Here is a 13,038-nt window from a genome sequence, read left to right as displayed (position 1 = left end):
TCACTGTGACGCTGACTGCGAGGACACCGTTCACACTGCTTCACTGTGACGCTGACTGTGAGGACACCGTTCCCAGACTGCTTCACTGTGACGCTGACTGCGAGGACACCTTTCACACTGCTTCACTGTGACACTGACTGCGAGGACACCGTTCCCAGACTGCTTCACTGTGACACTGACTGCGAGGGCACCGTTCCCAGACTGCTTCACTGTGACACTGACTGCGAGGAGACCATTCCCAGACTGCTTCACTGTGACACTGACTGCGAGGACACCGTTCCCAGACAGCTTCACTGTGACGCTGACTGCGAGGACACCGTTCCCAGACTACTTCACTGTGACGCTGACTGCGAGGACACCGTTCACACTGCTTCACTGTGACGCTGACTGTGAGGACACCGTTCCCAGACTGCTTCACTGTGACGCTGACTGCGAGGACACCGTTCCCAGACTGCTTCACTGTGACGCTGACTGCGAGGGCACCGTTCCCAGACTGCTTCACTGTGACGCTGACTGTGAGGACACTGTTCCCAGACTGCTTCACTGTGACGCTGACTGTGAGGACACTGTTCCCAGACTGCTTCACTGTGACGCTGACTGTGAGGACACCGTTCCCAGACTGCTTCACTGTGACGCTGACTGCGAGGACACTGTTCCCAGGCAGCTTCACTGTGACGCTGACTGCGAGGGCACCGTTCCCAGACTGCTTCACTGTGACGCTGACTGCGAGTGCACCGTTCCCAGACTGCTTCACTGTGACGCTGACTGCGAGTGCACCGTTCCCAGACTGCTTCACTGTGACGCTGACTGTGAGGACACCATTCCCAGACTGCTTCACTGTGACGCTGACTGTGAGGACACTGTTCCCAGACTGCTTCACTGTGACGCTGACTGTGAGGACACTGTTCCCAGACAGCTTCACTGTGACGCTGACTGCGAGGACACTGTTCCCAGACGGCTTCACTGTGACGCTGACTGTGAGGACACCGTTCCCAGACGGCTTCACTGTGACGCTGACTGTGAGGACACCGTTCCCAGACTGCTTCACTGTGACGCTGACTGTGAGGACACTGTTCCAGATGTGTCTAAGTGTTTGCGTGTGTGTGAGTGAGTGAGTGTGAGAGAGAGAGAGAGAGAGAGAGAGAAATTGTGCATTTTATCAGTGTACACATTTAATGTATATATTATTATGGAGATTTGATGTCAGTGGGACGAATGATTTCAAGTTAAAGATGACAATATGATTCTAGATCCATGCATTTGGTTTTCTGTTTGTTGGTAGAATGTTTTGATGCTCGCCAGACCTGACTAAATCCATGAATGCATCAGCTGAATGCACTTTTTCAATCTTGCCTTCCCGGTGCATCTTCTCCTTGCCTCCTCCCCCAGGATGGATGATAAGCACCATGATGATGCCGGTTATCACTGCCAGAACGGTGGTGGTTGTGTAGTAAACGACTGCTCGCAGACCCATTTTCCCAGAAGCCTTGCTGTCTAGGGCGGCCATTCCTGTCACATGGAAACATTCAGATCACAATTGTGATTTAATACATTTGCTATACCAACAACATGCATTTCAGCAGCATCTACAAAGAAAATCGCCGCAAGAATTTTCACAAAGCCAAAATAAGGAGGTCTCAAAACTTCTGCAAAGGGGCAGATTGGAAGGAGGGTCTTCGAGGAAGAGAAGTAGGAAGAAATCTTCGGAAAGTTGTATCCCCAGCACGATGTTCATCCTTCTATACACTCGCCCGCCGTTCCCATCGCAGGGTGTGTGCATGCAGTGACATATATGTCAGCATGGTAGCACAGTGGCTAGCACAGTGGCTTCACAGTTCCAGGGTCCCCGGGTTCGATTCCCGGCTTGGGTCACTGTGCGGAGTCTGCACGTTCTCCCCGTGTCTGCGTGGGACAGATAGGTGACCACTAGAAAGGGCAGGCAGTCAGTGCAGGAATCCCCTGTTGTTGTCCCCCTCTCGAACAGGTATACCATTTTGGATACTGTTGGGGGGGTAGCCTATCAGGGGAAAACAACAGCAGCCAGAACAGTGGCATCATGGCTGGCTCTGTTGCTCAGCAGGGGAGGGTAAAGTGCAGGAGAGCGATAGTTATAGGGGACTCTATAGTAAGGGGCACAGATAGGTGCTTCTGTGGACGTGAAAGAGACTCCAGAATGGTGTGTTGCCTCCCTGGTGCCAGGGTCCAGGATGTCTCTGAACGAACACAGGAGCACCCGGAGGGTGAACAGCCAGAGGTCGTAGTTCACATAGGAACTAACGACATAGGCAGGAAGAGTTCAGGGAGTTAGGCAGTAAGCTAAAAAGCAGGACCTCTAGCGTTGTAATCTCAGGATTACTCCGTGGGCAGCATGGTAGCACAGTGGTTAGCACAGTTGCTTCACAGCTCCAGGGTCCCAGGTTCGATTCCAGCTTGGGTGTCTGTCTGGAGTCTGCACATCCTCCCCGTGTCTTCCTGGGTTTCCTCCGGGTGCTCCGGTTTCCTCCCACAGTCCAAAGATGTGCAGGTTAGGTGGGCTGGCCGTGATAAATTGCCCTTCGTGTCCAAAAAGGTTAGGTGGGGTTACGGGGATAGGGTGGAGGCATGGGCTTAAGTGGGGTGCTCTTTCCAAGAGCCGGTGCAGACTCGATGGGCCAAATGGCCTCCTTCTGCACTGTAAATTCTGTGATTCTATGTGCCACGTGCCAGCGAGGCTAGAAATAGGAGGATAGTGCAACTAAACATGTGGCTAAACAGCTGGTGTAGGAGGGAGGGTTTCAGATTTCTGGACCATTGGAATCTCTTCCAGGGCAGGTGGGACCTGTACAAGAAGGACGGGTTGCATCTAAACTCGAGGGGCACCAATATCCTGGCTGGGAGGTTTGCTCGTGTCACGCGGGAGGATTTAAGCTACTGTGGCAGCGGGGTGGGAACCAGAGCGTTAGCTGATTCGGTGTAATAACTGAAGGGGAAATAGAGAACCAAAATAATAGAACATCACCCTCGGGCAGAGCAGAAAAGGTGACAAGTGTGAGAAGGGAGGTGGTCAATGCAGGATTGGGGGTGTTGTACCTAAATGCGCGCAGTACACGGAACAAGGTAAATGAGTTTGTTGCGCACATTGAAATTGGCTGGTACGATGTTGTGGGCATCAGAGGTGTGGCTGTAAGTGGATCAGGGCTGGGATTTAAATATACAAGGATATGTGCCCTATCGAAAGGACAGGCAGATGGGCAAAGGGGTTTGGGTTGCAATGTTAGGAATGAAGTTAAATCGATAGCAAGGAGCGATATAGGATCAGAAGGCATAAAATCTCTGTGGGTAGGGTTGAGGAATCGCAAAGGTAAAAAGACCCTGATGGGAGTTAGGTACAGGCCCCATAGCAGTAGTCAGGATGTGGGGCAGAAAATAAATCAGGATAGAAAAGGCATGTAAAAAAGGCAATATTACAATAATCATGGGGGACATCAATATGCAGGTGGACTGGGAAAATCAGGTTGGTAGTGGATCCCAAGAAAAGGAATTTGTGGAATATCTAAGAGATGGTTTTTTGGAGCAGCTTGTGACACAGCCTACTAGGGAACAGGCAATTCTGGATTTGGTGATGTGTAATGAGGCAGACTTGATTAGGGAGCTGAAGGTGAAGGAACCGTTAGGGAGCAGTGACCACAATATGATAGAATTTACCCTGCAGTTTGAGGGAGAGAAGCTGCAATGAGATGGAATGGTATTACAATTAAATAAGGGTAACTACAAAGACATGAGGGAGGAGCTGGCCAGAGTTGGGGCTTTTCACAGTAACTTCATTGAAGCATACTTGTGACAATAAGCTATTATTATTATTGGTTGATTGGAAAAGGAGCCTAGCAGGGAAGACAGTGGAACAGCAATGGCAGGGGTTTTTAGGGGTTATTCGGGAGGCACAACAGAAATTCATCCCAAGAAGGAGGAAACATGCTAAGGGGAGGACAAGGCATCCGTGGCTGACGAGGGACGTCAAGGACAGCATAAAAGCATACAAAGTGGCGAGAATTAGTGGGAAGCCAGAGGATTGGGAAGCACTTAAAAGCGAGCAGAGGATAACTAAAAAAGCAATAAGGGGGGAGAAGATGAAATATGAGTGCAAGCTAGCGAGTAATATAAAGGAAGATAGGAAGAGTTTTTTTCAATATATAAAAGTAAGAGAGAGGCAAAAATAGACTGGACCACTGGAAAACGTGGCTGGAGAAGTAATAATAGGAAACAAAGAAATGGCAGATGAACTGAATAGTTACTTTACATCAGTCTTCACGGTGGAAGACACCAGTGGGATGTCAGAGCTCCAGGAGAACCAGGGGGCAGAGGTGAGTGCAGTGACCATTACTAAGGAGAAGGTTCTGGGTAAACTGAAAGGTCTGAAGGTGTATAAATCACCTGGACCGGATGGACTACACCCCAGGGTTCTAAAAGAGATAGCTGAGGAAATTGTGGTGGCATTGGTGATGATCTTTCAGCAATCACTGGAGGCAGGAAGGGTCCCAGAGGACTGGAAAGTGGCTAATGTAACACCCCTGTTTAAGAAGGGAGGGAGGCAGAAGAAGGGAAATTATAGGCCGGTTAGCCTGACTTCGGTCATTGGTAAGATTTTAGAGTCTGTTATTAAAGATGAGATCGCGGAGTACTTGGAAATGCATAAAATAGGACTGAGTCAGCACGGCTTCGTCAAGGGGAGGTCGTGTCTGACAAATCTGTTAGAGTTCTTTGAGGAGGTAACAAGGAAGTTAGACAAAGGAGAACCAGTGGACGTGATTTATTTAGATTTCCAGAAGGCCTTTGACAAGGTGCCGCATAGGAGACTGTTAAATAAGTTAAGAGCCCATGGTGTTCAGGGTAAGATCCTGGCATGGATAGAGGATTGGCTGACTGGCAGAAGGCAGAGAGTGGGGATAAAGGGGTCTTTTTCAGGATGGCAGCCGGTGACTAGTGGTGTGCCTCAGGGGTCTGTGCTGGGACCACAACTTTTCACAATATACATTAATGATCTGGAAGAAGGTACTGAAGGCACTGTTGCTAAGTTTGCAGATGATACAAAGATCTGTAGAGGGACAGGTAGTATTGAGGAAGCAGGCGGGCTGCAGAAGGACTTGGACAGGCTAGGAGAGTGGGCAATGAAGTGGCAGATGGAATACAATGTGGAAAAGTGTGAGGTTATGCACTTTGGAAGGAGAAATGGAGGCACAGGCTATTTTCTAAATGGGGAAATGCTTCGGAAATCAGAAGCACAAAGGGACTTGGGACTCCTTGTTCACGATTCTCTTAAGGTTAACTTGCAGGTTCAGTCCGCAGTTAGGAAGGCAAATGCAATGTTATCATCCATAGAACGATACAGCGCAGTACAGGCCCTTCGGCCCTCGATGTTGCACCGAAACAAATACCATCTAACCTACACTATGCCATTATCATCCATATGCTTATCCAATAAACGTTTAAATGCCCTCAATGTTGGCGAGTTCACTACTGTTGCAGGTAGGGCATTCCACGGCCCCACCACTCTTTGCGTAAAGAACCTACCTCTGACCTCTTTCCTATATCTATTACCCCTCAGTTTAAAGCTATGTCCCCTCGTGCCAGCCATTTCCATCCGCGGAGAAGGCTCTCATTGTCCACCCTATCTAACCCCCTGATCATAGAAGTTTACAGCATGGAAACAGGCCCTTCGGCCCAACCAGTCCATGCCGCCCAGTTTTTACCATTAAGCTAGTCCCAGTTGCCCGCACTTGGCCCATAACCCTCTATACCCATCTTACCCATGTAACTATCTAAATGCTTTTTAAAAGACACAATTGTACCCGCCTCTACTACTACCTCTGGCAGCACATTCCAGACACTCACTACCCTCTGAGTGAAGAAATTGCCCCTCTGGGCCCTTCGGAATCTCTCCCCTCTCACCTTAAACCTATGCCCTCTAGTTTTAGACTCCCCTACCTTTGGGAAAAGATGTTGACTATCTACCTTATCTATGCCCCTCATTATTTTATAGACCTCTATAAGATCACCCCTAAGCCTCCTACGCTCCAGGGAAAAAAGTCCCAGTCTATCCAGCCTCTCCTTATAACTCAAACCATCAAGTCCCGGCAACATCCTAGTAAATCTTTTCTGCACTCTTTCTAGTTTAATAATATCCTTTCTATAATAGGGTGACCAGAACTGCACACAGTATTCCAAGTGTGGCCGTACCAATGTCTTGTACAACTTCAACAAGACGTCCCAACTCCTATATTCAATGTTCTGACCAATGAAACCAAGCATGCCGAATGCCTTCTTCACCACCCTGTCCACCTGCGACTCCACCTTCAAGGAGCTATGAACCTGTACTCCTAGATCTCTTTGGTCTATAACTCTCCCCAACGCCATACCATTAACTGAGTAGGTCCTGGCCTGATTCGATCTGCCAAAATGCATCACCTCACATTTATCTAAATTAAACTCCATCTGCCATTCGTCGGCCCACTGGCCTAATTGATCAAGATCCCGTTGCAATCCTAGATAACCTTTTTCACTATCCACTGTGCCACCAATCTTGGTGTCATCTGCAAACTTACTAACCATGCCTCCTAAATTCTCATCCAAATCATTAATATAAATCACAAATAACAGTGGACCCAGCACCGATCCCTGAGGCACACCACTGGTCACAGGCCTCCAGTTTGAAAAACAACCCTCTACAACCACCCTCTGCCTTCTGTCGTCCAGCCAATTTTGAATCCAATTGGCAACCTCACCCTGGATCCCGTGAGCTTTAACCTTCTGCAACAACCTACCATGCGGTACCTTGTCAAAGGCTTTGCTAAAGTCCATGTAGACAACGTCTACTGCACTGCCCTCATCTACCTTCTTGGTCACTCCCTCAAAAAACTCAATCAAATTTGTGAGACATGATTTTCCACGCACAAAGCCATGCTGACTGCCCCGAATCAGTCCTTGCCTCTCTAAATGCTTGTAGATCCTGTCTCTCAGAATACCTTCTAGCAACTTACCTACTACAGACGTTAGGCTCACCGGTCTGTAGTTCCCAGGCTTTTCCCTGCTGCCCTTCTTAAACAAGGGCACAACATTCGCCACTCTCCAATCTTCAGGCACCTCACCTGTGGCTGCCGATGATTCAAATATCTCGGTTAGGGGACCCGCAATTTCCTCCCTAGCCTCCCACAACATCCTGGGATACATTTCATCAGGTCCCGGGGATTTATCTACCTTGATGCGCTTTAAGACTTCCAGCACCTCCTCGTCTGTAATATGCACACTTCTCAAGACATCACTATTTATTTCCCTTAGTTTCCTAACATCCATGCCTTTCTCCACCGTGAATACCGATGAGAAATATTCATTCAGGATCTCACCCAACTCTTGTGGCTCTGCACATATATGTCCTTGTTGATCCTTAAGAGGCCCTACTCTGTCCCTAGTTACTCTTTTCCCCTTTATGTATCTGTAGAATCTCTTTGGATTCTCCCTTGCATTATTTGCCAAAACAATTTCATGTCCCCTTTTTGCCCTCCTGATTTCCCTCTTAACTCTATTTCGACAATCTCTATACTCTTCAAGGGATCTACTTGATCCCAGTTGCTTATGTACGTCATATGCCTCCTTCTTCTTTTTGACCAGAGTCTCAATATCTCGAGTCATCCAGGGTTCCCTACTTCTACCAGCCTTGCCCTTCACTCTAAAGGGAATGTGCTTACCCTGCACCCTGGTTAACACATTTTTAAAAGCCTCCCATTTACCAGCCGTCCCTTTGTCTGCCAATAGTCTCCCCCAATCTACCTCTGCAAGTTCCTGTCTGATACCATCAAAATTGGCCTTGCCCCAATTAAGAATTTTAACTCTTGGGCCAGACCTATCATTCTCCATAGCTATCTTAAAACTAATGGAATTATGGTCACTTGTCCCAAAGTGATCCCTCACTAGCAGTTCTGTCACTTGCCCTTCCTTATTTCCCAAGACGAGGTCAAGTTTTGCCCCCTCTCTAGTCGGTCCATCCACATACTGAATGAGAAATTCCTCCTGAATACACTCAACAAATTTCCCTCCATCCAAGCCCCTAATGCTATGGCTGTCCCAGTCAATGTTGGGAAAGTTAAAGTCCCCTACTACTACCACCCTATTATTCTTGCAGCTATCTGTAATCTCCTTACATATTTGCTCCTCAATTTCCCGCTGACTATTTGGGGGCCTGTAGTACAGTCCTACCAAGGTGATTTCTCCCTTCTTATTTTTCAGTTCCACCCATATAGACTCAGTGGGCGAATCCTCGGATATATCCCCTCTAAGTACTGCTGTGATGTTCTCCCTAATCAAAAACGCCACTCCCCCTCCTCTCTTACCTCCTGTTCTATCCTTTCTATAGCATCTGTACCCCGGAACATTGAGCTGCCAGTCCTGCCCCTCCCTTAGCCATGTTTCAGTCATAGCGAAAATATCCCAGTCCCATGTGCCCGTCCATGCCCTGAGTTCATCCGCTTTGCCCGTCAGGCCCCTTGCATTGAAATAAATGCAGTTTAATGTAGACCTTCCTTGCTCTCTGCCCTGCTTTCTCTGGTCATGCTTTACACACTCTCCCTTCCTGCCTTTTGTTTCTGTCCCCACTGACTTCCTACATCGGTTCCCATCCCCCTGGCACATTAGATCATTTTGTATGCCTCTATTAAGTCTCCTCTTAACCTTCTTCTCTCCAACGAAAACAACATAAGATTTTCCCTCCATACCAGGCAACATCCTGGTAAATCTCCTCTGCACCCGCTCCAAAGCCTCCACGTCCTTCCTATAATGCGGTGACCAGAACTGTACGCAATACTCCAAATGCGGCCGTACTAGAGTTTTGTACAGCTGCAACATGACCTCCTGACTCCGGAACTCAATCCCTCTACAAATAAAGGCCAACACTCCATAGGCCTTCTTCACAACCCTATCAACCTGGGTGGCAACTTTCAGGGATCTATGTACATGGACACCTAGATCCCTCTGCTCATCCACACTTCCAAGAACTTTACCATTAGCCAAATATTCCGCATTCCTGTTATTCCTTCCAAAGTGAATCACCTCACACTTCTCTACATTAAACTCCATTTGCCACCTCTCAGCCCAGCTCTGCAGCACTTGGGGCAGCACGGTAGCATTGTGGGTAGCATAATTGCTTCACAGCTCCAGGGTCCCAGGTTCGATTCCGGCTTGGGTCACTGTCTGTGCGGAGTCTGCACATCCTCCCCGTGTGTGCGTGGGTTTCCTCCGGGTGCTCCGGTTTCCCCCCACAGTCCAAAGATGTGCAGGTTAGGTGGACTGGCCATAATAAATTGCCCTGAGTGTCCAAAATTGCCCTTAGTGTTGGGTGGGGTTACTGGGTTATGGGGATAGGGTGGAGGTGTTGACATTGGATCGGGTGCTCTTTCCCAGAGCCGGTGCAGACTCGATGGGCCGAATGGCCTCCTTCTGCACTGTAAATTCTATGATAATCTATGTCCCTCTGTAACCTGCTACATCCTTCCACACTGTCGACAACACCACCGACTTTAGTATCGTCTGCAAATTTACTCACCCACCCTTCTGCGCCCTCCTGTAGGTCATTGATAAAAATGACAAACAGCAACGGCCCCAGAACAGATCCTCGTGGTACGCCACTTGTAACTGAACTCCATTCTGAACATTTCCCATCAACCACCGCCCTCTGTCTTCTTTCAGCTAGCCAATTTCTGATCCACATCTCTAAATCACCCTCAATCCCCAGCCTCCGTATTTTCTGCAATAGCCTACCGTGGGGAATCTTATCAAATGCTTTACTGAAATCCATATACACCACATCAACTGCTCTACCCTCGTCTACCTGTTCAGTCACCTTCTCAAAGAACTCGATAAGGTTTGTGAGGCATGACCTACCCTTCACAAAGCCATGCTGACTATCCCTGATCATATTATTCCTATCTAGATGATTATAAATCTTGTCTCTTATAATCCCATCCAAGACTTTACCCACTACAGACGTGAGGCTCACCGGTCTATAGTTGCCGGGGTTGTCTCTGCTCCCCTTTTTGAACAAAGGGACCACATTTTCTGTCCTCCAGTCCTCTGGCACTATTCCTGTAGCCGATGATGACATAAAAATCAAAGCCAAAGGCCCAGCAATCTCTTCCCTGGCCTCCCAGAGAATCCTAGGATAAATCCCATCAGGTCCCGGGGATTTATCTATTTTCAGCCTGTCCAGAATTGCCAACACCTCTTCCCTACGTACCTCATCTATTTTAATAGTCTGGGTCTCAGCATTCTCCTCCACAACATTATCTTTTTCCTGAGTGAATACTTACGAAAAATATTCATTTAGTATCTCGCCTATCTCTTTAGACTCCACACACAACTTCCCATCCCTGTCCTTGACTGGTCCTACTCTTACCCTAGTCATTCGCTTATTCCTGACATACCTATAGAAAGCTTTTGGGTTTTCCTTGATCCTCCCTGCCAAATACTTCTCATGTCCCCTCCTTGCTCGTCTTAGCTCTCTCTTTAGCTCCTTCCTCGCTACCTTGTAACTATCCATCGCCCCAACTGAAACTTCACACCTCATCTTCACATAGGCCTCCTTCTTCCTCTTAACAAGAGATTCCACTTCTTTGATAAACCACGGTTCCCTCGCTCGACGCCTTCCTCCCTGCCTGACCGGTACGTACTTATCAAGAACACGCAGTAGCTGTTCCTTGAACAAGCTCCACTTATCCAGTGTGCCCAACACTTGCAGCCTACTTCTCCAACCTATCCCCCCCAAGTCACGTCTAATGGCATCATAATTGCCCTTCCCCCAGCTATAACTCTTGCCCTGCGGTGTATACTTATCCCTTTCCATCACTAACGTAAATGTCACCGAATTGTGGTCACTGTCCCCAAAGTGCTCTCCTACCTCCAAATCCAACACCTGGCCTGGTTCATTACCCAAAACCAAATCCAACGTGGCCTCGCCTCTTGTTGGCCTGTCAACATATTGTGTCAGGAAACCCTCCTGCACACACTGTACAAAAAACGACCCATCTAATGTACTCGAACTATATCTTTTCCAGTCAATATTTGGAAAGTTAAAGTCTCCCATAATAACTACCCTGTTACTTTCGCTCTTATCCAGGATCATTCTCGCCATCCTTTCCTCTACATCCCTAGAACTATTTGGAGGCCTATAGAAAACTCCCAACAGGGTGACCTCTCCTTTCCTGTTTCTAACCTCAGCCCATACTACCTCGGAAGATGACCCCCTATCTCGCATCCTCTCCGCCACCGTAATACTGCTCTTGACTAGCAGCGCCACACCTCCCCCTCTTTTGCCTCCTTCTCTGAGCTTACTAAAACACCTAAACCCCGGAACCTGCAACATCCATTCCTGTCCCTGCTCTATCCATGTCTCCGAAATGGCCACAACATCGAAGTCCCAGGTACCAACCCATGCTGCCAGTTCCCCTACCTTATTTCGTATACTCCTGGCATTGAAGGAGACACACTTCAAACCACCTCCCTGGATTATCCCTGCTACCCTTCTTAAACAAATGGACAACATTAGAAATTCTCCAGTCCTCCAGGACCTCACCCGTGCTCAAGGATGCTGCAAAGATATATGTTAAGGCCCCAACTATTTCTCCCCTCGCTTCCCTCAGAAACCTGGGATAGATCCCGTCTGGACCTGGGGACTTGTCCACCTTAATGCCTTTTAGAATACCCAAAACCTCCCCCTTCCTTATGCCGACTTGACCTAGAGTATTTAAACATTCATCATCAGCCTCAACATCCATCATGTCCCTCTCCTTAGTGAATACCGATGCAAAGTACTCATTAAGAATCTCACCCATTTCCTCTGACTCCACGCATAAATTCCCTCTTTTGTCTTTGAGTGGGCCAATCCTTTCTCTAGTTACCCTCTTGCTCCTTATATACGAATAAAAGGCTTTGGGATTTTCCTTAACCCTGTTAGCCAAAGAGATTTCATGACCCCTTTTAGCCCTCTTTATTGCGCGTTTGAGATTTGTCCTACTTTCCCGATGTTCCTCCAAAGCTTCATCAGATTTAAGTCGCCTAGATCTTATGTATGCTTCCTTTTTCATCTTAGCTAGTCTCACAATTCCACCCATCATCCATGGTTCCCTAATCTTGCCATTTCTATCCCTCATTTTCACAGGGATATGTCTGTCCTGCACTCTCATCAACCTTTCCTTAAAAGACTCCCACATTTCAAATGTGGATTTACCCTTAAAGAGCTGCTCCCAATCCACATTCCCTAGCTCCTGCCGAATTTTGTTATACTTGGCCTTTCCCCAATTTAGCACTCTCTCTTTAGGACCACTCTCGTCTTTGTCCATGAGTATTCTAAAACTTACGGAATTGTGATCGCTATTCCCAAAGTAATCACCGACTGAAACTTCAACCACCTGGCCGGGATCATTCCCCAATACCAGGTCCAGTATGGCCCCTTCCCGAGTTGGACTATTTACATACTGCTCTAAAAAACTCTTCTGGATGCTCCTTACAAATTCTGCTCCATCTACGCCTCCAACACTACACGAGTCCCATTCAATGTTGGGGAAGTTAAAATCTCCCATCACGACCACCCTATTGCTCCAACATTTTTCTATAATCTGTCTACATATGTGTACCTCTACTTCACGCTCGCTTTTGGGAGGCCTGTAGTAAAGTTCCAACAATGTTACTGCACCCTTCCCATTTCTTAGCTCTACCCATATTGCCTCAGTGCTCGAATCCTCCATCGTGCCCTCCTTAATCATAGCTGTGATATCATCTCTGACCAGTAATCCAACTCCTCCACCCCTTTTACCTCCCTCTCTATCCCTCCTGAAGCATCTATACCCTGGGATATTTAGTTGCCAGTCTTGCCCTTCCCTCAACCAAGTCTCAGTAATACCAATAACATCATATTCCCAGGTACTAATCCAAGCCCTAAGTTCATCTGCCTTACCTGCTACACTTCTTGCATTGAAACAAATGCACCTCAGACCACCTGTCCCTTTGCGTTCTTCATCT

The 13,038-nt window shown here is 47.8% G+C and overlaps 1 protein-coding gene across 1 annotated transcript in view; it reads right to left on the bottom strand.

Moving 5' to 3' along the window:
• The window catches only part of LOC140429044 (excitatory amino acid transporter 1-like), a 379,543-nt gene that overhangs the window by 293,682 nt on the left and 72,823 nt on the right, over positions 1 to 13,038 (bottom strand). Inside the window, exon 4 of the mRNA XM_072515573.1 lies at positions 1,305 to 1,509. Coding sequence (XP_072371674.1) covers positions 1,305 to 1,509 — 205 coding nt within the window. The remainder of the gene's footprint in view (positions 1 to 1,304; positions 1,510 to 13,038) is intronic.

The sequence above is a fragment of the Scyliorhinus torazame genome, chromosome 9 (assembly GCF_047496885.1).
Source record: "Scyliorhinus torazame isolate Kashiwa2021f chromosome 9, sScyTor2.1, whole genome shotgun sequence".
NCBI classification, from domain to species: Eukaryota; Metazoa; Chordata; class Chondrichthyes; order Carcharhiniformes; family Scyliorhinidae; genus Scyliorhinus; species Scyliorhinus torazame.
Note: the sequence above shows the minus strand (reverse complement) of the source record. Positions and strands in the feature narration are given on the sequence as shown.